The sequence below is a fragment of the Anarhichas minor genome, unplaced genomic scaffold (genome assembly GCF_050575085.1).
Source record: "Anarhichas minor isolate MPS153535 unplaced genomic scaffold, ASM5057508v1 ptg000030l, whole genome shotgun sequence".
Taxonomy (NCBI): Eukaryota; Metazoa; Chordata; class Actinopteri; order Perciformes; family Anarhichadidae; genus Anarhichas; species Anarhichas minor.
Window position 1 is genome coordinate 9,584,476 of NW_027466476.1, and position 22,011 is coordinate 9,606,486.

At 45.5% G+C, this 22,011-nt stretch overlaps 1 protein-coding gene across 1 annotated transcript in view; it reads right to left on the minus strand.

Moving 5' to 3' along the window:
- kremen1 (kringle containing transmembrane protein 1) overlaps positions 1–20,942 on the minus strand; it is a 52,531-nt gene extending 31,589 nt beyond the window's left edge. Inside the window, exons 1-2 of the mRNA XM_076104785.1 lie at positions 20,719–20,942; positions 3,160–3,322 (exon numbers count right to left, since the gene is read on the minus strand). Coding sequence (XP_075960900.1) covers positions 3,160–3,322; positions 20,719–20,797 — 242 coding nt within the window. The 5' untranslated portion in view covers positions 20,798–20,942. The remainder of the gene's footprint in view (positions 1–3,159; positions 3,323–20,718) is intronic.
- Positions 20,943–22,011: the final 1,069 nt, after the last annotated feature.

Consider the following 22,011-nt stretch of genomic DNA (forward strand, 5'->3'; position numbering starts at 1 on the left):
TCCATTATCTCATCTATGTAAGGGAAAAGCGTTAGAAACCATAGTGGACGCTCATAAATTGTACAGTACACACACACACCTGCATATAAATAGCTGAGAAATGGCTGGCAAAGCTATTCAACCGCCCACTGAACCGTCATGCACTTCACACCCTCGTACTAATGCACCGGGGGGAGTCTGATATCAGCCTGTAGGAGCAGTAGGTTGGTTGGAACAATAAACAGAATATATACCAGTACTTCAACTTGTGTGATGTTCTTCTTATGAATGTCATGAAGTATTTAGAAAAAGGTCAAAAAGGTACTTAAGAAGTGAAAAAAGCTTCTTGTTTAAGTGTAGAATTGCAGAACGACTGCAACGCAACGTCCAATCTCAATACCAGACTTAAGAACGGATCATTTACTTTCCACTCTATGATGTGCACTGAATTCTAAAATCGAACCACGCTGATGATAAGTAGTGTGATATTCACTGTCGAAATGAGTCTCCCTAAGTCTCAGCTTAGACACGAGAGCTGTTGTCCTTTTCCTGAAGCTTTGTGCTCCTTTTTTTTGCAGGGGAACAATGTGACATTTCCCCTCTGCCCAGTTCCTCCCTACTTTCACTGGGCTTTTTTTTTATAGCAGGCTATAAAGATGAAATATGGGGGCTGTTCGGGCTCTTTCTCCAGCACCACTATGGTGCCCTCTCGACTAAATCACCACCGGGAATACGGCAGCGATGGGACAAGAAGTGAGTTTAGTCCTCCGCTTCTCAACGTCTGATACGTGCTTAGAGCCGTGTTAAAGCTAAGGCATGCAGCTTCACATTATCCACCTGTGCTTTGGCCTCAGCTCTCATCTCATAAAACCCCAATTTGCCTCAGGGTCAGACATGCCAAAACTGCACTGGCTCTCCTTTTTTTTTATCCCTCCTCATTTTCATTTTACTATACCATCTCCCTCCCTTTGTCTAAGAGTTACCACCTATTGTGTTCTAGCCAGGAATGTCCGCAAAAATGTAAGCCTAACATGAAAGACGGACAGAGCGCGGGCAGGAGGATGAGAAAGAGCTTCAAGGTTAAAGAAGAGAGTTTGAACAGCAAATTGCACTTCATGCAAATATAGAGATTTGCAATCCAAATTGAGCAACAACGTCCCGAGACGTCTCACTTCCTGTGACAAAACAAATCACACATTACACATCCTGCTTTGCGGTGGGATGAACCCTCTCCTCTGCAGGGACGTACATGTTGAGTGCACGCACCAACGATGCACACGTGGGTGTACGCGCGCACAGATACTTGACCCCTGGAGCAGACATACCATAAATGCCATCCCTCATCTTTTCACAATGAAGTGGCCACTTTGGTCCCCATAGCCCCGCCGATGGGTGACTCTTTACAAGGAGGATGTCTGAGAGGGGACTGAGAGTGGTTGCAGCCACAGTGACAGAAATCCCTCTGTCAGGAAGAAACAAAGCTATGAGCTGTCATTGAGTTGGAAAAGCTGCTAACTGCATCGGTGGCCAAGAAAACAGCCAAATCCAAACAATGAAGTTGTCCATTTTGGATCGCCTGTTGGACATGATACACTCTTAATGTGCAGGGAAAGCCTTCCGTGATGCTCTGCATGTATCCTACTCATAAATCTTCAGAATTCCCATCCAGTTCAAGTAAAAACAAATCCGTCCAGTTCCACTTCAAAGCATTGCTGCGTTATGAGTTTACAACCATGACTTAGAGAAATGTTTCAGAGGCTTTGGGCCGAGGAGAGGAAGGGAGTAGGGGGGGTGTTCTGTTTCTTACGGCGATCCGGGCCAAGCCACTGTTCTGGATGTCTCGGTGAATTTGAACTGACTCATGAAAGAGAGTGGTTCCCTGCAAATACACAGTCGTGCACACATCGCCGACAGTCGTACTTGGAGTGTGACAGACGGATAGAAAGGGTATTCTAGACACCCAAAGCCACCGTGTCTCTTCACATTCCAGGGATGAGGCACGGAGATTAGTTGACACAAACTCTTCGAGCGTGTGTTTTGATGTCCTTGTGATGACAGGGCTAAACGTTCTGTTTGGGAACCACCGGCAAAATATTCAGTGGCGAACGTCTGAGCAGGTCCCCTGTGCTCAAACCCTTTGCAAAGAAACGACTGCGACCTGGTTCTAAATTATTCAGAGAGCCGAGTGCTTTGTCTAGGAAGTTCAAAGCTCTGTTTTAAAGGTGCTACTCGCAGCATTTTGACATCAATAACATCAATCAGAATTGTCATAACTGCGAATAAGATTGTCAGCCTTACACTGTGAGCCACTGCTGCTTGATGGATATCCAGCACAAAAGAAGATTGCTTTATATAATAACAACAATAAAAAAAAACCGAGAGGGAACAGTTATTCTTCCAGGGCAGAGAGATAACACTACTTTAAATGAAGGGTGATGAAACGAGTGAAAAGCTTACAGAATAATATCTTTCTAAACTTTTACCTTAAGCTTCATCTGCAGCCTAGTAGGACGGTATCATTTGCTTTCAGCAATCATACCAACACAGTCTAATCCTGGGGTGGCCAAACTATGCCCGTATTATACAAATAAACTACAATATGGCTTGATATATCTAATAAATTACACTGTATGTACATTGCACATTCTAGTTTGAACACTAGATGTCAAGTTAAATATTTTACTATTTCTGCCTGTTTTGTTTGTTTCACCTTAATTTCAAATTTACATCTTTACATCTTATATCTACATTTGCATCGTAATCTTTTAAGTGGGCCCTTAGACCATGAACAGAAAACAGTATTTGGCTATTTCTGTCTGTTTTAACTTTTTGGCCACCCCTGGTGTAATCCATTAATAATAAATGCAACAGATGATGCTACATGTGAATCATTAAGATGAGTGGGACCTCCAAAGACAACAAATCTGATGCTGATTTGCCATCATTTTTACAGACAGACTGAAATACTGGGTAGTTGTACCTCTAAAGGCCTCCAACAAGTTGGCCCAACTTTGCAATAAAGTGTCACACGATTGGGAAACACCGCTTTACAGGGATCTGCCCTTAATTTCACCCATCACCTCGAGACAATGTTGTCTTTGTCCCTCAACCCTGCGTCCCAATAACTTATTGCACCATCATTTTTCAATAAGTAAACACATTTCAGTAGAAGGGACTCGCCTGCAGTAGTTGTGGCTGCCCAAACCACCCTCTCCATTGGGGTATTTGAGGGTGTTGTAAGGGTGCTGGAAGGTCTCATTCCAGAAGAGGCAGGGTTTACCACCATGCAGGCTGGTCTGGTTCTGGAAGCCCCTGTAGTCCTCTCCGTTGGCGGTGTAACACTCTGAAAAGAGAGCAATGAGATGGAGAAGGTGAGAGAAATCCCTGCAGTAAGGGATTAGAAGTCCATTGCGATGGAAATCAAAAGCTTGGCGAGGGCTTTCAAACATGCTCGTATAAAAGGCAGCCCCATCTGTGATCTGCTTTGTTGACAATCTGGATTCAGTGAAATACCCTTGTGCTTATTCAAATGTTTTAATGTGTTTTGGAATGATCATAGACGTTTCGTTTGGAATAATTGTATTCTTTGCCCAGGTTCAATTCATTACAGATCTGGCGAAACGAGGTAAAGCGAGATCAATCACTGTATTGTTTTAATTATTGTCAACGCGGGAGCACGGAGAAGAAAAAAAATAAATGGCCCACAGATATAAAACAAAATCAAACATGGCTCCAATTTCCAGGAAGTGTATGACAACCATGTGGCCAAGTCAGAGAGAGAGATTTTGTTTCCCCGAGGCAAAGCAATGGCTGGTGGAAGGTTTTTTCTTCCCTGAAAGAGGGAAGTCAAACAAACAATGGCTGTTGGGAGCATTATGAGCCATCAACGCTCATCGCTCTCAGCCTCGAGGGGGTGGGAGGGAGGAGGGAGGGGGGGATTCCCATCAAGTGAGTTTTAACAGCAACAACTGAATTCCTCTTTTGATTGCATTAGGATGGAAAATATGAATTTATTATGCGACTGTTATGATTACTCATACTGCAGGTGCTCACAATTGCAACTTCGGTGTAGTAAACAGCTTCTATATATGCAGCATTTATTCATGAAGTCGCACACAGAGCAGATGCAAGGGCAACAGTGTGAAGTTCTGATCTTCAGTATACATTAACACTTTATATAGCCTTGACTTATCTGCTTTTCAAAATGTCAAGCGAGAGCACATGAAACTATTTGCCTGTCAATCACACATCACTAAGATAAAACAATACTCGCTTGTTTGGCTCGTCTCCATGGGGTCTTGTTGCTATGTATGCGGTTCGTCAATGACCGGCTCCTTTCATCAAGTCGAGCTGTCTGGGCTACGAGTATGAGCTAATGCGTTGCAATATGACAGTCATTACACCCCTTGGTGAGCCAGCTGTGCTCCAAGGCTCTTTCTCATTCTCTATTGACGCCAACGTTTCCCAACTTCCTCTTTCTTTCTCTTGCATCCCATCGTCTGTTCTCCTCTCTTACCGCTTTCTTTTCTCCTCTGCTGCTTCTGCCTTCTTCTGTCTTTCCCTTTCAACTCATATACAGACAAACATTTCTTTGGGGATCCTTCTAATGCAACATTCGGACTCTGTTGCCATCCACCGTTAGATGGCAACCTCTAGATGCCATTTCACAGGTCTGGAGGAGTTGGGTAGCGTCAATAACGACTTCAATAAAAGACTTTATTCTTTTATTTGTTGGAGAAAGTGTATAATGTAGAAAGTGTATAATGTAGAATAAGCAGGGGGCCTTGACAAGAAAAAAATGTTGTGAAAGTTCCGTGTGTTTAGTATAGCTTTGCAATATTTACAGCAGTTAGCTTGCACGCAAACATGCATTCCAGTCTCCTGCAACCCCCGTAAAAGTACTGCACTTCATTTTAGAGTAAATCAAAGGCCCCAGCTGTTCTCAGTGTGTCAGCCGAAGTTGCTTTTAATGAAAGTTGTTTCGGCTTTGTTGTTCAGTCAAGCTTGTCAGCCATCCATCGCCTGGCTGACCGGAGTTCAACAGCAGCAAGGAGCTGCAGGGTGTCGGGTTCCTGCTATCACGATGCCACTCTGTTGTCTCTAAATTGCTCCCTTAGTGAACTAATACCACCTCGGCATGCAAGGATATCAACCACCGGATCGTAAATCCAGTTCAGGGTGTCTGAGGCCGAACTCCATGAAATTAGAAAAGCAGCCTAATGGTGCTGCAACAGTGCTTTTGCTACCTTTACACGAGGAAAGCGATGAGAGTGGCGGAGGACACTTTCGTTTTTGGGCTTACACACACACACAGAGGGCAGGCGAGGTGTGTTGAATAAGGCACTTTGAGAAGGTCTCAATTGTTGCTTGTGCAAAGGATGCAGGTGATCAGCATGGACCAGCGTTCAACCTGAAGAAGACTTTGGAGATAAGCGGCTGTTCTGATATCAACATTAATGTTCGCTACCCTGGTATAGGTCAAGAATGAAGGCATATGGATATGCATTGTTTAATATGATATTTACAGAAGAGATATGATGCATTTTTATTGCATTTACTATTTTTCTGGATTCCAGCAGCCGCGGCATGAGAAAGAAAGCGAAGGAAACACAGCTATTGAGCGTTTGGCAGCGGTACACGCACAATCATGAGTCACTGCTCCCCAAAAGCAATCACGACTCTTACTGCCCCAGTCACAGAGGATACCATCAGGCAGGGACGGGGCAGCCGGCTGCATCCCGAATGAGTTCACGTCCTTCAAATATCTTCTCCTCGAAAAAAAGCAGGTATTAAAATGACTGAGCTTGGCTGCTCAACACACTGTATCAAAAAAAAGAAGAAAAAAAAAGAGCCAAATGACTTTGTAAATATCTCCCCTCCTCCTTCAGGAAACTTTCCTCTGGAGTTTCAGGATGAAGCAGAGCTCGTCTGCACATGGTCCGCTTGGAACGAGCTGCTGCTGGCAACCGTCCCGCCCTTCTGCGGCCAAGTTAGCTTTCCAGGACGAGATGGTAAATATGGCAGCGCTTTTTGCCACCGGGAGGGAGATGGGGAGGCGGGTGTTCCAGGTGGTTTCAAGGCACCATTTGCTTGCGGTGGGGATGGGAAGCAGCAGATCTGCAAAGGACTCAGAGATAAGTGAGGCCGTCGTTAAAGACGAATGGTCCTTTTAAGAGTCCTGCGGACGACCACACATCTATCAAGCTAAAGGGAAAAGGACAATTTTACTTTGGAGCAGTGTGGCCGTGAGCATTTCATCCTTGTCCTTGTTTTCATCCATCTGCTGATTGGACCGTCACCACTCCAGGCCCACTCCCCACGTCACACCCCTTTCCTTGTCACCAAGCAACTGTTGCGCTCTCGTCACATTGGCCTTGGCTTTCTTGTGGTTTCATCAGAGGCCGTGATGGGAAACAGAACCACCACCGCATGAAAGACGGAGAGAAGGGGGGGAGGGGGGGGGGGGGGGGGGGGTGGGCTCCTATAAAATACATGCAGATCTACAAATAGAAAAAGTCCGGGAAATGGAAGAAGAGGACTCGCCCTTGACCAAGCCCTGCGCTCACAGATTACTGCACCACCCCGGCGACGACAGAAGAAGAAGAAAAAAGGAAAACAGCCGAGGATCACTGGGAAAGAGCTAATCGCCCTGTTATTATATTGGTTGGGATTTGTGGCTAATGACTTCCACATTGCAACTTCAAATGCACTTGATGCTCCGAAAAACGAGAGGGGGGGAGAGAGAGAGAGAGAGAGAGAGAGAGAGAGAGAGAGGAGTACGGGGCTTTGGTCATGTGATCTCAAGAACACAAACAAACAAGCTTACAAACAAATGGTTTCTCTGTGACGCGTTGCCGGGTCACACAAGAGCACTTATTTGTTGCTACGAGGGATGAAAAGCAGCAATAATTACAGACGGCTGCTTCCTCACCGAGGGCTGACATAAAGAACTTCCTTCCATCTTTATTATATGCTTGGAGCTCTCGGGACAGCAAAACAGGCTTAGTGCATGAGCAACATTTCCACTATGATAAAATTACACAGAAAGAGTCGATGATAGAAACATGCAGGTACAGAGTTGTGGAGAAGAAAAAGGCACTAACACCACCAGAAAGTGGAGGCTGCACATTGAGTATTCAGAGAGCTTCCAAAGTCTACAAACAAAGATGACAGAAACTCCAGATTATTAATGCACAACCTGCCACAATATGTTTCCCCTCCACTGTGTCCTGGTAGCCATTACTGTTGTGGGGCTCATTAACGTCAGTGTAGTACGAACACAGCCAGGGCCAGGCCAGATGTAGCGGGTTACAGTTTTCTTTTCTAGGGGTGGGGGGGGTGGGGGCACAGCTGGCTGCAACACAAATCTGGTTCCCCTTTTCCCCGGCAGCATCCAATTCCACATCAATACCGCATCAGACTTCAGAGGAATCGCAGGAGTACTGCTTCCCATTTAGTATCCAGGTTTCACAGATAGTCACAGATTCAGTGAGGCTCTTTTAATGAAGTCGGATGTTGCTGAGGAGAAGTCAGTGAATTCTCAGAGGGGACACTCGGCAGTTACTGGGCCACACTTCGCCTCCCTGCTTTTCTGATCTTTCTGCTCCAGTATCAGGTTTTTTAAAAGTGCCCTCATGCAAGAGGGTTAATGAATGTGCCTCTCAAGTGTTGAGAACAGATGCCTCTAACTAGTTCAATCTGCAGACGCTGACTTCTCAATGGGGTTTTACAGTCCTCCTTTTCATGTGATGCTTTTGTCATAGGTTGTAGCCCCAGATAACTAGGCCTTAAACCAAGACCTCGTTCAGTCCCAAAATAGCCTCCAACACCGCCATTCTTCCTCTGCAAAAACCCTCCGCTGCACCACCTCCTGAGTTCACCACAGGAGCCACAGACCCACAGGACTCCCTGCCAAAGTTGCTGGGTAGCACCTATAAAACATGGCCCTATCTAGTTCTAGTGCGGCCCCTATTATTTAGCTCTGTAATGGAAAGAGTCTAATCTGCTGGAGCCAGTGGTGGGCACTGCCAAAAAAACGCACTGCCAAAAAAAAAACTCCGTTTGAAGTTGAATATCGCAAAAAAAATGGAAAGCTTTAAAGTTTTTTTGGCTGCAAGCTGCTCTCTGGTCCTAAATCTAAGTGTTATGTCTCGAAGGATTTAGAAAAATCAATCAGGAAATATGCAGAAGCAGATAAGACATCCACCTTTGTAGGATTTCCCGTAGTGGCCGGGATCTCTGACAGAACACAGCAGGGACCGACCAAGGGTTGGCTCTGTGAGTGGACCACGATGGAACAAGCAGGGACAATTTTGAGTTTTAGTTGGCAGACGTTCACGGAGTGACTGATGGGCTGCAGACAATGACGTAAAGGACATTCAGGGACTTCCTGAAACCCTGGGAAGAAAAAAAACCGACATCCGAGACCGGTCAGCCAACCTGACATGAGGGCGGACGATGTGTCACGTTCAATTACCTCCCTCTGGCAATTCCTCACCATTTCCTCAAGTCATAATCCACATCTGTGAGAAAAAAAGTGGCCATATTTCCAAACATGATCAAAAGCTTCTTCACCTCTAAAGCTGTCCTTGATTTTCTTTCCTGTAGTTTCTAACACACCAACACATCCATGTGATCACACGGCTCGCCAGACGATAAGACGACAGGGGTTACGGGGTTAAACAAACCGGCACCAAACCTATTCTGACACCAGAGTAAACAAGACTTTCTCAGCCAGGGGAAAGCGGGAACTATATATAAGTAGAGAAGCACGGGCTGAGGGTGTTCGGTTCAGAGCTTTTAAAAAGTTGAACAATTAGTGTGTCTGCGATCGATCCATCCTAAATTAAACCAAACTGCAAATTAGAGCGTAGCATTAAGACTGAAGGCAGCTGAGGTGGCAGGGGAAGCAACATTAAGCAGAAAAGAAAGAAGAGAGAAACACAGAGTGAGTCAGGGTGGGACAAAGACTGTTTTTATTCTTTTTTTTTATGATCCCACAGATTGTTAACCCAGGCTCTAATTTTCTCGCTCTTGTTCGTAGCGCCAGCGAAGTGAACACTGTTTTTTTACTTTTCCAATTTCCCCATGTTATAGACGAGGCACACAAAGACCAACGCTTGTAAAATTAACAGCAAACACAGAGTTAGCGTCTCCAACACCAGTGGTCCGTCCGAGCATGAAGGTACAAATCTCACTGCAGAGGAGCTCTGCGGCACAGCTGTGTGCTGGGGCCTTTTAGAGGCGACCAAACAACCGACGCAGGGCTGAAGGGAGCGGGAACGTCTTCTGTGGAGAAAATAACACAACCCCATGTGGGTTCCTCATCGCATGCAGGCTTTGATAACCAGAGGATCTACGGCTTGTGATACAAGTCATGATGGCTCACTGTTGCTAATGGCCGTGCGCGTCTTGCATGAGGGTGTTTTACGCTTGCGCTCCTTTTTTTTTGTTTTTGCCTGTACATGGATGGTAAAATGATCTCTCAGTCAACTTGCACTGTCAGATGCCCCGATAAACGCATGCAGTGACAAAACATGAGTTAATCTGCACTACCCACATCATTCCAGCTCCCCCCCAGATGCACTTACAGTGAGAATGAAAGGGAGCAATTTTCATCAGTGGAGCAGCCGCAGTATTTTAAGATGGGTGCGATGTGGAGGGAAAGGAGGACACCCACATAAACATGCACACAGGCCCCTTTGTTCCCTCAGTGGTAGGGCCGGTGTCATTGTGGCGATGCCATTCTCACTCCCCTCACTGTAGAAATTGCCCACTGAGTGGATGTTTGTGTGTTTGAATGCACATGTCTGTCAATTCCCTAATTCCTCTCCTTACAATGGGCCAGCCTCTTAAAGGCAGTAATCAACATGGTGTAATCGGTGCGGCGAGTACGGCTTCGGCCGGCCTCGCGTCCGCTCTCTCGTAGGATGCTTTTCACGTTTCTCCGACGATAGCCTTTTTGATTCGTGCACAATGATGGACCTCTGATCCATAAGTGGGCCCTTTGCCCCGCATGTTAAGCCCCTTTCAGCTCCAACATACCAGCCAGATAGCAACTCAAAGAACGCCGAACCATGAAAGAAAAGGTTGTCGCTCAAACACACCTGCTTTCGATCGTCCTGTTTATGCTCATGTTAGCTGCTATCTGAGGAATGTAAATTATATGTGGTTTGGGCTGAAGCTCTGTCAGTGCTGTTGCAAGGGGATTGAGTGCAACCATTACAGCACACACACACACACACACCACCTCCATCTCTTCTTTACTGACGTCCTGTGTGAATACAGGGTTGTGGGGAAGATGAGGTCTGACTTGGATAAATAAAGGCCTCGGGTGGAGGGGGAGGGAGCGATGCGACCTGCCCTGCTAATGCAAACAACAACAAAAAGCACACTGCTGCACCAGATCAAAAGCTCAGCTTATTTTCTTGTTTATTCTTAGCAGATATCATTATTAAAACAAGACATGACTCGAGGCAAGAGAAGATGAGGCCATTGTGTAAAGCAGCAGGAGAGATTTAACGGATCTGATATTGTAAGTGCTTTTGCAGATGGTAGTTTGTCGTTTGGTTTTGAGGATATAAACATTCAGTAAACCTTCCACTACACCATGTTCATGTTCATGGCGCTGCAGGTAAATCCTTTTAGAGGAACTTTCAAACACTGTCCAACTTCCTTGTTTCACCGTTGCTGCTGTTTTTCAGATTTTGATTAGTTATTTCCTGTTGTGGAGATTTCCTGACAGCTGTCATACGTGACACCATAATAGTATAATTTGGGGAATGAGAACATTTGTGGCATGTGGGAGTGAGGCTTAGAGCCATGCGTTGTGATTAAATGTAACTAAAGCAGACGAATGGTAAGAACAGTTAATGGATGAATATTGAATGCTGCGGTTAACTTAACTTTTTAACTTTTTTATTTTGCAGTGGTGGAGGAACAGGCCCAGTGTGTGGAGCGCAAACATGCTCCAATCTGCATCTGATGAATCTCCAGCGTGCTCGCTTGGAGAGCGTGGCAAACCCATCAAAATAAAGAAAAAGGCACCAGCGTGTTTGTCTTGTCTAACTTTGTAAATTATGGATGGAGACATTGGTCTGTTCCCTCAGCATTCCTTGGCTTGTTTGGAGTTTTTTAGATTTTAAAATTCTTGTACGCTGTGGAAAAAATCTCCTCTGCATTTAGACATTTGGCCTTAATCTCTGGCTACGCCGAAGCGCCTTGTGACTGTTGTCGGCTTTATAACAATCAGCAATCATTATCACCAAATGCACATCTCATGTTCAAATCTTTAGTTTTGAATTATCTTGTGTGACTGACCTGGTCAGAGCATGAACGGAGCATGCATTTCCACTGTATCAAATCACAAAAGGTTGTCAAACAAACCGCAACAGAGTGCACCTCAAAGGACACAATAACAACGGCACAATAGGCCGCCGCGGAGGGGACCAACATTCAGACCCTTTTAACTAGCCATGTCTCCAGTTCCTGATCTTGATTGTGAAAGCGATCCTTTTTCACTGTGGCTTGTGAGGGCTGTGGGAAGAGCAGGAGTACTGGGAACCAGATGGCTCTGGTAAAAGACAGGGGGGCATCCCACCGGCCTCCCTGAGAAGGGGATCCATTACGGAGGATCCATTGAGGGCCGGCAGATTCTGTTTCACGGCATCGGCCGAGTGTGACCACCCCTCGGTTGGCGTTGGTCATGGGCTGGTGTCACGTAGGCTGCCGCAGACCCAGCCCTTTTTGTGTTCACCTTGGGGAGCTGTATTCACCTTCGATGCAGGACAGACAACTAAATCAGGGCCTCTTGGCAACTCGGGTTTCACCCCTTTTGAGTTCAAGCCTCTTTCAAAGGGCCTCACATTGCAAGGGGATATCACTGGCTCCGTAGCTTGAGGGACAATAGCTGTTTGTGAAAAACGGTTGACTGAGATGTTGGTGTCTGTATAGTAGGGTCCGAGAACCGTTTAAGCCCAGTTAACTGTCGCCGGGGTATCTCAATTTAATGGACGTTTATTTCCATATTCTTTCAAAAACGACCACACTGAAACATGTGCTTGCGCTCTGATCCACTGCACATTTCCCTGTCACGGCTTCTTAGCTCTGCCCGCTACTGGCTTTGTTCCGTTGTTTGCTGTCCACTTAGCTACGTCGGCACCCTTCACTTGTCCAAATGTTTCCTCCGTCCACTTAGCCGTGTCCACTTGCTCGGCCATGTCAAATCGGTGCCGTCTGTGGGCGTTTCCTGCATGGAGGAAAGGCGACAATTTGCCTCTTCGGCCACAAACTGCTGCAGCTGGACACAAACCAGACCCCGGGGCTCAGCAGCAAAATTACTCTCCATTTATTTAAAGTGGTTGCCATTACTCTACCGCAGTAGAGCGCAGACCTAAGTGGCCCCGGCCCAAGCATAACTGCAGTATAAAAAGAACTTTAGGTTCGCCGGACAGGTCATGTCTCACACAGTAGCAATTCAATATCCTCCCGTTATGTTCTTGGTTACGCTTCTCAAAACTCAGAATTGAATGTGACACCACAAAAATACATGGTTGCTTTGAAACTCAGTCTGTGGAGATTCTTGCAAAAACACCCAACCAATCACTGGCGAGATGTTTGGAACATGTTACACGTTTGAATCAAAGAAAGAATAACAGCTAATTTGCCTTGATCATACTATGTCTGAAGCGTTATTAATAGCATGTTCAAAAAGAGAAATACAGAGACAGGAAGGAAGAAAGGGTTTGAGCTTGTACCAAAACAAATCAAACCAAAGTCTAATCGTTTTTTCCAGTCTCCTTCAAATGCAGAAACCTATTAGCGGTGTTCGGAAATTGCAAAGTTGCGCTTCCTTTTATCAACACGCCCAGAGCTGATAACGCTTTATTTGGATTTCACGTTAGCACACAACTCCAGCGTTGAGGACGAAAGTTATAATTCATGTAATGTTTTCATGCATCAGCCACTTCCTGCCCGGGGCCTTAAAACCTTTAAAATTCCATTCTCCGTGAATTAAATTGAGTTTTGATAATGACAACCATTGTTTGTCTGAGAGTTAATAGAATTCATAGAAGAACATGAGGCTCTGTGATATTTCATTACTGTTCTCTCACTATTTGATTTACCCCCTCGCCCTGGAGTGTGTTCCAGTTGATGGGCTGAGACTGCTGCAGAGAGCACCAGCAAAGCTGAGAGAGAATGTCATCTGGCATTGAGCGGAGTGGGTCTCCTCATGCATACGCAAATGCCAAGGTACACGGAGAGGCCAGGGAACACAGCTCATACATAATGGTATTAAAATGTGCAAACGAGGGAAAGGGAAGAGAGGTGAATCGGTTGCAAAACAGAGGGAGGGAGAAAACTTGAGATGAAAGGAGTCGTGGAAGAATAGGAGAAGAGGTTACATTGCTTCATCCAAAACCAACAAGTCACAGCTCATTCACAAAAAATACTGTGACTGGTCTTGACTGACCTTCGAGCAGCAAAACCTCACAAACCACCATTCTGGCCACATGAGCGCACTCTCCCACCTCAACATTGTTTATCTCTTTCGAGCCTGACAGTTGTGTACAGCCAGCAGCGGCTTTGACAGCTTAATTCCATGTTGTCACACGGGACCGCCTCCGTGGATCAGGGACCGGAGTGACACGCTCAACCTCGCAACACTTCGCTTGGGGTTCCTGTTTCTCTCGCCGCACTGCAGCTTTCGCGTCCGTCACGCCTCGTCACCTCTGAGGGGTGCAATCCATTCCGCCACCATAGATCCTGAAGATGGAACTGGCGACGCCCGATACAACAGCCTGAGCAGGTGTCGATTTGCACAAGGTGAGAGAGAGAAAAAATGACAGAGTTGCACTCAGCGGAAGTTCAAACGGAGACACGGAGAGAGCCGGGCAGGACAGAGAGAGAGAGGCACTTTGATAAAACGAATGTAAGCCTTTGAACACAACAGGACGTGAATCCCAGTGGCACGATAATAAGCATGATTGTGTTTATAATAACTGGGTCTGTTTCTCCGTCTTAGTGGTTGGTGGTTTTGTGGGCGGTCCAATCCCTTGGCATGGAAGAACAAGGGCGTTGCCCGCAACTTGACCCTCGCAGGGCACCACCCTGAGGTCATCAGGAAGTAAATGGGCACCAGCTTGACACAGAAGCACACATTTCTGACCTGGAGCTTTTTTTTTCCTTCTCTTCTTCTGCGGCCAACTGTGAGCCAGATGCAACTTTACTTTCGGCCAAGTAAATGAGGGAATTCTTCAAAAACTTTGGCCTGTCCTCACAAGTCAAAACATGTGGAGTACCATGAGTGTTGGGATGCAAAAAAAAAGGAAAATGCTCTGCTCTATTTTCTCTCATTTCAGACTTCCTACACTCTATGTCTGGTTTCTCAATGAGTGGAACTCTCTCTGTCTCCGCATCCATCACTAGCTACTGTGAGCTGGTATTACTGTCACTGGAGTGTTACCTGGAGGTTTGTATAATCAGCTATGGCTTAGTTTATAATCTACCTTCTTGTCAATGAAGTACCATACACATGTACAACACTATTGGGTGATGCTCAGAGGAAGAGTTTCTTCCTGGCCTGTTATTCCTGAAAAATGGTCATCTCCATTTGCTTGTTTTGTCCAACCAACAATCCTAAACCTAAACATATTTAATTTTTAACGATATAAACAAGCAGAGAGGCTGGGACCAGCATTTTTGCTTGATAGAATAATGACTCAATTGGCGAAATAACTGCAATACATTCTCTGTCTCAGCAGCAGTGTTGGGTAACATCACTTTTCAAAGTAACTTGTTACTTTGCAGCGTTACCTACTGAGAAATGTAACTCGTTAAGAGTACTTCTTACCAAAAATGAAAACTTTTGTCGACCGCTGTCGATGACCTTGCAGTCGCAGCGTCGGTTGAAGTCGATATGCGTAGTTGGTTTTTGTTGGTGTGTTTTTTTTATTTGTCTTGCTAAAGAGTCATGAGGGCTCCATGTGGGCTTGTGCGGAGCTGGTTGTGCGTGACACAAAGAGGAGACAGGCTGACTGGGTTTGCTGTGAAAACAACCATGACATATTGTCTGAACCTGTGTGCAACCTATAGGACATTTAAAGGAGCATAACGTTTAACTGAGTGTACAAAAAGTTTTAGGGAGATAAGCCCATTTGTCAACCTTCTCATGATTACAATGAGCGATGAGACAATAGGCAGTAAAAGCAACCATGTGTCCCCGGCAGATTGTTCTGTGGTCCTGTGATTGATGCAGACACTTTGCGTGCCCTTGAATGAAAGGCAAGGGACTTACATCTCAAAAGTCAGAAGAAGAGAACAGCTACAAAACTGATGTTTCCTCTTACTCTTTAAAAAAATAAAAAATGTATCCCTCTACAAGCCAACTGAAAAGCACTATCATGTGGTTAACTGTCTAACGCTAGGATATTACTAAAATGTCAGCCTTTCTAATACAATAGTTACTCACCCAAGTGTACAGAAGTGTGAAGCACTGCAACTGCAGGCAAATCAATATTTTTTTTATCATAAGCAGATTAACCTTTATGCTTATTGTGTGAATGCTTATTTATTTTATTTAATTGCTATTTATTTACCAGCGACAGGGCACGTTAATGGAGTTAGCTAGAGTGCTAAAAAGAGAGTTATAAAATAAGGTTGATCGTAGTTTACAAACGCTTTCCCTGTGCTGCCTCTTGAATTACTGTCAACATTGAATCCTAAATTAAAACCTAACTCTAAAGACCTGAGTCTGAATTCAACATAAACCTAAACCCAGGAAGAAGTCAGGACCAAAGTTAACCTACTTTACAAAAATGTCCAATACTCATTTTTACTGAATAGGGCTTGAACGCACCATAATGTAACTCAATGTGACCTCCGTACATTAGCAGTTAGCTCCATGATTTAGCCAAGCAGGACTGTGCTGCCCACAGCTAGCGTTAAGTAGCTCTCCCCCTGCCAATTTCAACACAGATTTGTTGTTTACAATGTAGCATTATCCTGGAAATGTTTATTGTCCCCAGGACGAGGTGACGCCCTGATCCCGAGTACCTGCAGTACTTTAGAAAAACAAGTATCATCACGTTTTCTGAATTTTGGCTTTCACTTCGTAGCAAAGTATTGGTTCTCTTGGCATCCCTACCTGACTTATTATCATAGTTACTTGGTTAGCACAGCATGCCCACACACACACACAGACCAATATACCTCCAGCGGTTTGACTAAACTTGTGTCTGCAGCACAGAAGCTCACCAGGAGGGGAGAGGTTTCCATCTCCATCTCTGAACCGGAAAAGCTGAAGGGACCGCATGGCCCACATCTGAGACCCAGACCCCATGCGCCTTCTTCCCATAATCCCCTCTGAAATTCCCCACGCTGAGCAGAGAGGGTTCACTCGCACACCAAAAGCCCTTATGTTAAACCATTTAAGAACCCGCTGTCTCCCCTCAAACCAACGCTCCTGATCACCTCTGCCAACACAAGCTCGTGTTTCCTCAGATCGTGGCTGAAGATGGTCTGTTATTATCTTCTGAGACAGACGATTCGCAGCACCTCTCACACACACACACACTCACAAAGATCCCTCTGTCTCAGGGGTTGATGGCGGCCAGTAATAAACTGCACTGTGTGGACTACTTTTACAAGTTGAGAGATGATTAAGTCGAGACACATATGGTGATTGGCTGTGTGAGGGAGAGTAGTGTGTTGGGCAAAGACAGACAGTTGTTTGTGTGTATGTGTGTTTGTATGTGGGATGAGGGACATCAGATAGAGGATGTGAGACCTCTTAGTTTGGCACTTGATGTGGCCGCTTAAAAAACAAAAGCAGGAATGTTTATTGACGCTCGAGATGGCAACAGCTGGCTCACACTTGAACCTTCACTCAAAAACTTATTAGCAGATTAATTGATTACTCATGTGTCGTAAAGTAAATCAGCAATTTTTAAAAGGCAAAATGTCAAACGTTTGTTGTTTTCAGCAGTAAAGGTACAGAAGCAGAAATACACACACCAAAATAATCCCTACATGGGAATGCTGAAAAGCTTCTGGCATCCTTTTCCCAGCTTTTCCCAGACAGGTAAGCACACGCGCGCACACACACACACACACACACACACACACACACACACACACACACACACACACACGCACAAACACACACAGTCAACGCACTCTGACTTGACGTTAAGGCCAACATCTGAAAATAACAACTCATGTACTGTAGACTCCTATCAATCACACGTCAACTAGTGAACACAGAAGCCGCACGACTGTTGCCAGCATCAAAAACTACAATCCAAACCTCTGCGTGAGCTACTGTTCAGGAGGTCGTGCAGCATTTTAAACCTACTGCGCTGCACAGCGACTCCCGGTACCGTCTGCGGCCGAGTGCGCTGATTCTCACAGAGTCCAGGCCAACATCAAGCCCTGCTGGACAGCGATCAGACAGGGAGCAGGAAAGAGAGTGGGGTTGCCAGATAAAACAGAGGATTGCCAGTTTGTGCAGCAGCTTATATGCATGTCAAGCTACAAAGAAGAAATCATAACATGTGCATGAGAGTAAAAAGCTTAAACATCTGGTCCGGAATTAATCGAGCTGATTTACCTGTGGAAAGTTGGTTTTGATAAGATACCTCACTGCACAGAGTGCAGCCTTTGCACATCCTCCCACTGTGGCCTTACAAGTTATTTCATGCATGTCTAGTTAAGTAGAGAGAGACTTGGCAAACAGCACATGAAAAGAAAGCCCATAAAGCACATCTTGCCTCTTCCGATCAGTGCAAGATGCAGTTGGTCGAGCGCAGCCTGATGTTCACCTGATGTTTTTCTTCATTTGGACTTATTTCTGACAGCTCTGTCTTCTGTGATCACATAATGAGAGTGCATTCCACGTTGCCGAAATGTCACAGCGTGCACTTTTCAAGCCTCAGCTCGACACAACCAAAGCTAACAGTTGTCCTTTAAAAGGTAATGGAAAGAAAGTCTGGTGCTACACCGGATTAATGTTGCTATTATTCACAAGCGCAAAACGTGGGATCAGACTGATCAATGGTTGCTGACCTTCCAGCGACACTTCACAGCTTCTAGAAAAAAGGCTGCCTCAACCTGAATAAGACGACGCATCATTAACATGAACTAAAGACATACTGTACGTGTAGGTGCACTCTGGGACTCTCACCACCGGCCCCGATTGTCAACCTGCCAGTGAGGCCGGTCTCGGACACCAGGAACATCAAGCACAAAACAACTCCCCCGCTGATTAACAAGCTCGAGCTTCTTCACGACAACAACACCGTCAGCTACATCATTACCGGCTTACAAAGCAACTCAATTACGCCTCATCTTGACAGCTCTGACAGGGTTCGGCTTCCACTTGTGTGTACGTTAGTGTGAAGGGTCTACGCAGCTGCCAAGTGAGCAACGGTGGGCCGCAGTCAGACAAAGTGAGCATGCGGGAGTCTGGATGGGTTTCTTTATAAAGCCTCCGAGTTCAGGTGAAGAGGAAATCGCACACATTAAAGACAAGAGTCTGTGTTAGCCAACGCTCTATACTGGGAGCGTGAAGTGTGCTGTATGGAAGAAGAGCCCATTAAGGCACTTAGCTGCTCCAGCCAACACATCTCTAACCCACTACATTTTCACTCTTTTCTTCTCTGTGTGTGTGTGTGTGTGTGTGTGTGTGTGCGCACTGGTATCACTCAGCGCGGTATCTCTTTAAGAATTCATATTTTTCACACGCCCGGGATTCTTCTGATGAGAGTTCACATTCATAAAATGTATCTGGACGATGCTAAACCACAAGAATGACGTGGTGCATAATTCAACTAGTCCTACAGATGGAGGAGTTATTCTGCAGCGCCGTGTGTTTCAGTGCGTCCACTTTCCCTCCACCTGCATCATCTATTTCCCCTCTCACCAATCAACCATGAACTTAATCTCCTCTGATTGGGTCCCTCCTGTTGAACATGAGCACAGAACTACACGTCTGGCAAGAAGCCCCGACTCTTTGATTCTGAGACTAAAAGTTTTCTGCTTTTGAACTCCATCGTAGCTCCAGACATTTAGAAAATAATCGGTGATTATAAGAAACAATAGCTGAACTAACGACGTCTACTAGAAGGGTTTAAGGATGTGTCCTTTAGGTGTTGTTGGGTTAGGGGCAACCGGCACTAGAGGAGTGCCAGAAAATGCACCGGCAGCAATATCTCGTGGAACTGAGTTATGGCCTAAGAATCGTAAAGTTGTGTCATGAAATCATAAAGTAAAAATATTATAAAAGTGGGGAGCGGGCTTACTTCAGGTGTTGTTAGGTTTCACAGTCAGTTTGACCCGCACAGTGCAAACATATTAGGGGAAAACAGAGCAAGGAGAGCATCAAACAGTCTTTGCATTTACAAGAGACTGACTTATTTTAGACGCATGAAATTATTGTTTTATTGTACAGTAAATATGGCACAGCTGACTTAAACTAAAACATAAACTGGGCCTCTTTTTATTCTCCCCAGTGTTATGAGGGGGAACACCATTGCTTTAAATACTTTGTTAATACATAGGTACACATGGGAGTACTTACGCACTAGCCCAGATGGTGGACCCTCTAATTTGAAATCCAAGGGTATAATTAAGAGACAAAAAAATTAAAAAGGAAAGCATGAGGATTTGCTGCTTCGACATGAAATGCGGCACAAATTACAGCAAGGAGAAGCTCGGTTTGTGTGGTCACCGTTATTAGATCTGCACATTCAAACTAAATATTTAAGAATGGGGATCTGGCTGTGACTTTGAAGTACTGCAGATAGACGCACACATATCCCTGCGTATTACTCTGAATTTGACGGTAAATTAAAGGGATGGTATCAGATGACTGAGCTGAGGGTGCTGAGTTCATTATTTCTGGGAGAGGGGGGGGGGGGGGGGGTCTGTATGTTTCCATTAAAAGACACAATAGCCAGTAATGCAGTGCAGTCCACAGTGATAGGCAAAAACATCGTAAAGATGTTCTGCCATGGCTGTTGAAAATGGGACCAATCAAAAAGACTGCTGTGTAAACGATCGGCAGCTGATGCAGAACAGGTAAACACACCGGGAAGAGAAGCGCGGAGCGTGCTGGAGAGTCCGGTGCGTAAAAGCTGCCGGTTTGGGTCACACGCCCGTCGCATATCTGATTATATCAAAAACACAGCCTTCAGAACAACACTACATCGGTTCCAGATGTTTTTGGAGCTCTTTCCAGATTTACTTGGAGCCCTGTTTGGTCTATTTTTTGTCACGGGGACTCTACAGGTCTGAGGACACCTTTGGATGCAGTTTGGAACACACGTGTTTATACCCTGTAGGTGTGGAGGTAACACTGGAACTGTAGTCTTATCGGAACAGTCACTCCGCTCACATTACCTCACTTACATAACAGCCAAACAATTTCTCCCCCCATTTTTTTTGGCCGCCCTTTGTAAACACCACCAAGTAAAGACATCGCGTAGTTTGGGAAATAGTGTCGTGGTGGGATTTGGACCAAGACGATGAACTGTAAATGAAGTTATGCGACATGTTCCATCCCAAATTGAAACATGCTTAACTTACATAACTTAAACATTAAAATCAACGAACTCTCACGTGTGTGTTGGACAATTTCTGACAGGATAATAGCCTGTCCGGTGCGCAAAAGAGCAACTTTGGAGACGCTTTATTCGTCGGAATGCATCCACAGAAAAGGCGAGCGGAAAAGTTTTTACTTACCGGTGTCGAAAACACTAAAAGCCGCAGAAGAAATAGCCCCAGCGAGGAGAAGAGCAGATGTGACTGTCCAGGAATCCATCGTGTGATTAAAGAGTTTGAGCTGGCTCTCAGGTGAAGTGCAGCCAGACGGACGGATGCGCAGACCGGCGAGCTGGTGGACTGACTGACGGACGGACTGACTGACTGACTGACTGTCCGGGTCTGTGCAGGAGTCGCTCTTCGGTCGGCGTTAAAAGTCCCTGAACTTCAAGGCAGGTCCTACAGCCACTACTACACTGACACCACAAAGACGGGAGCAGATAGTAGAAAGCAGGGATCCTATTTCCAACCCATGTGACAGGAAATAGGGGCAATAGATTCAACCTGCAGCGCTGGGGAAGCAGCGGAAAGAACGGAGGAGGAGGGAGGGAGGGAGGGAGAGAGGGTGGCGCTGCTGGGGTTGGAGGCTGGACTCAGTGGTGCGATGAACAGCAGGTTAATAAAGTATAAACTGATTTTGGAATATCATTCCAAACCTATTCCACTGTTAATAACTAACTTCAAGCACCACACAGCCATCGTGCATTTACTATTAGGTCTCTACATTAAAGGTATAGAAGTGATGCTACAGGAGATCAGATCAGAACAGTCCACTGACATGCTATGCAGTACCAGTGACGCACAATAAATCCCGTCTGGTGGCAGAGGCGTAAATATAGACAGGGTCGGCAGTGCAGTTGCACTGGGGCCCTGGGGTGGAGGGGCCTATAGAGAGAGTAGGCTCTCCAAAAATGTATTGAACTGGATGGAGAAAGGGCCCAGATTGCCCCCTCGCAGATATGCAAAAGTGTGTGTGTGTGTGTGTGTGTGTGTGTGTGTGTGTGTGTGTGTGTGTGTGTGTGTGTGTGCGTGCGTGGGGGGGGGGGTTAGTTGGTAGAAATCTATAACATATGCTCATATCTAAATATTTTTTGGTATGCAATTATGATTTCTGGGTAATACGTATGTTGATGTTGTCCAAATGTTTAGTTTAGGCACAAAATCTGTCAAGACTGACAAGCTGAGCACATCTGCAAGCCGAGTCCGCAGTCATGCCTCACAAACATAAAAGAGGCATGTAAGGAAAGACAGCAGTGAAGCTCCGTAAATTACATTCTTTGGGCTTTTTTTTTTATAAACAGTTGCCAGCCCACGCTGTGTGTGTGCTTCACAACTATCTAGCGTGCAGTAGGGCCCGTCGTAAACAGCCGTACGCCACTGTCGGCTGTATATGGGAGTATTGTCTTGGTTTTTATGATGTTGGGGTCTAAATCT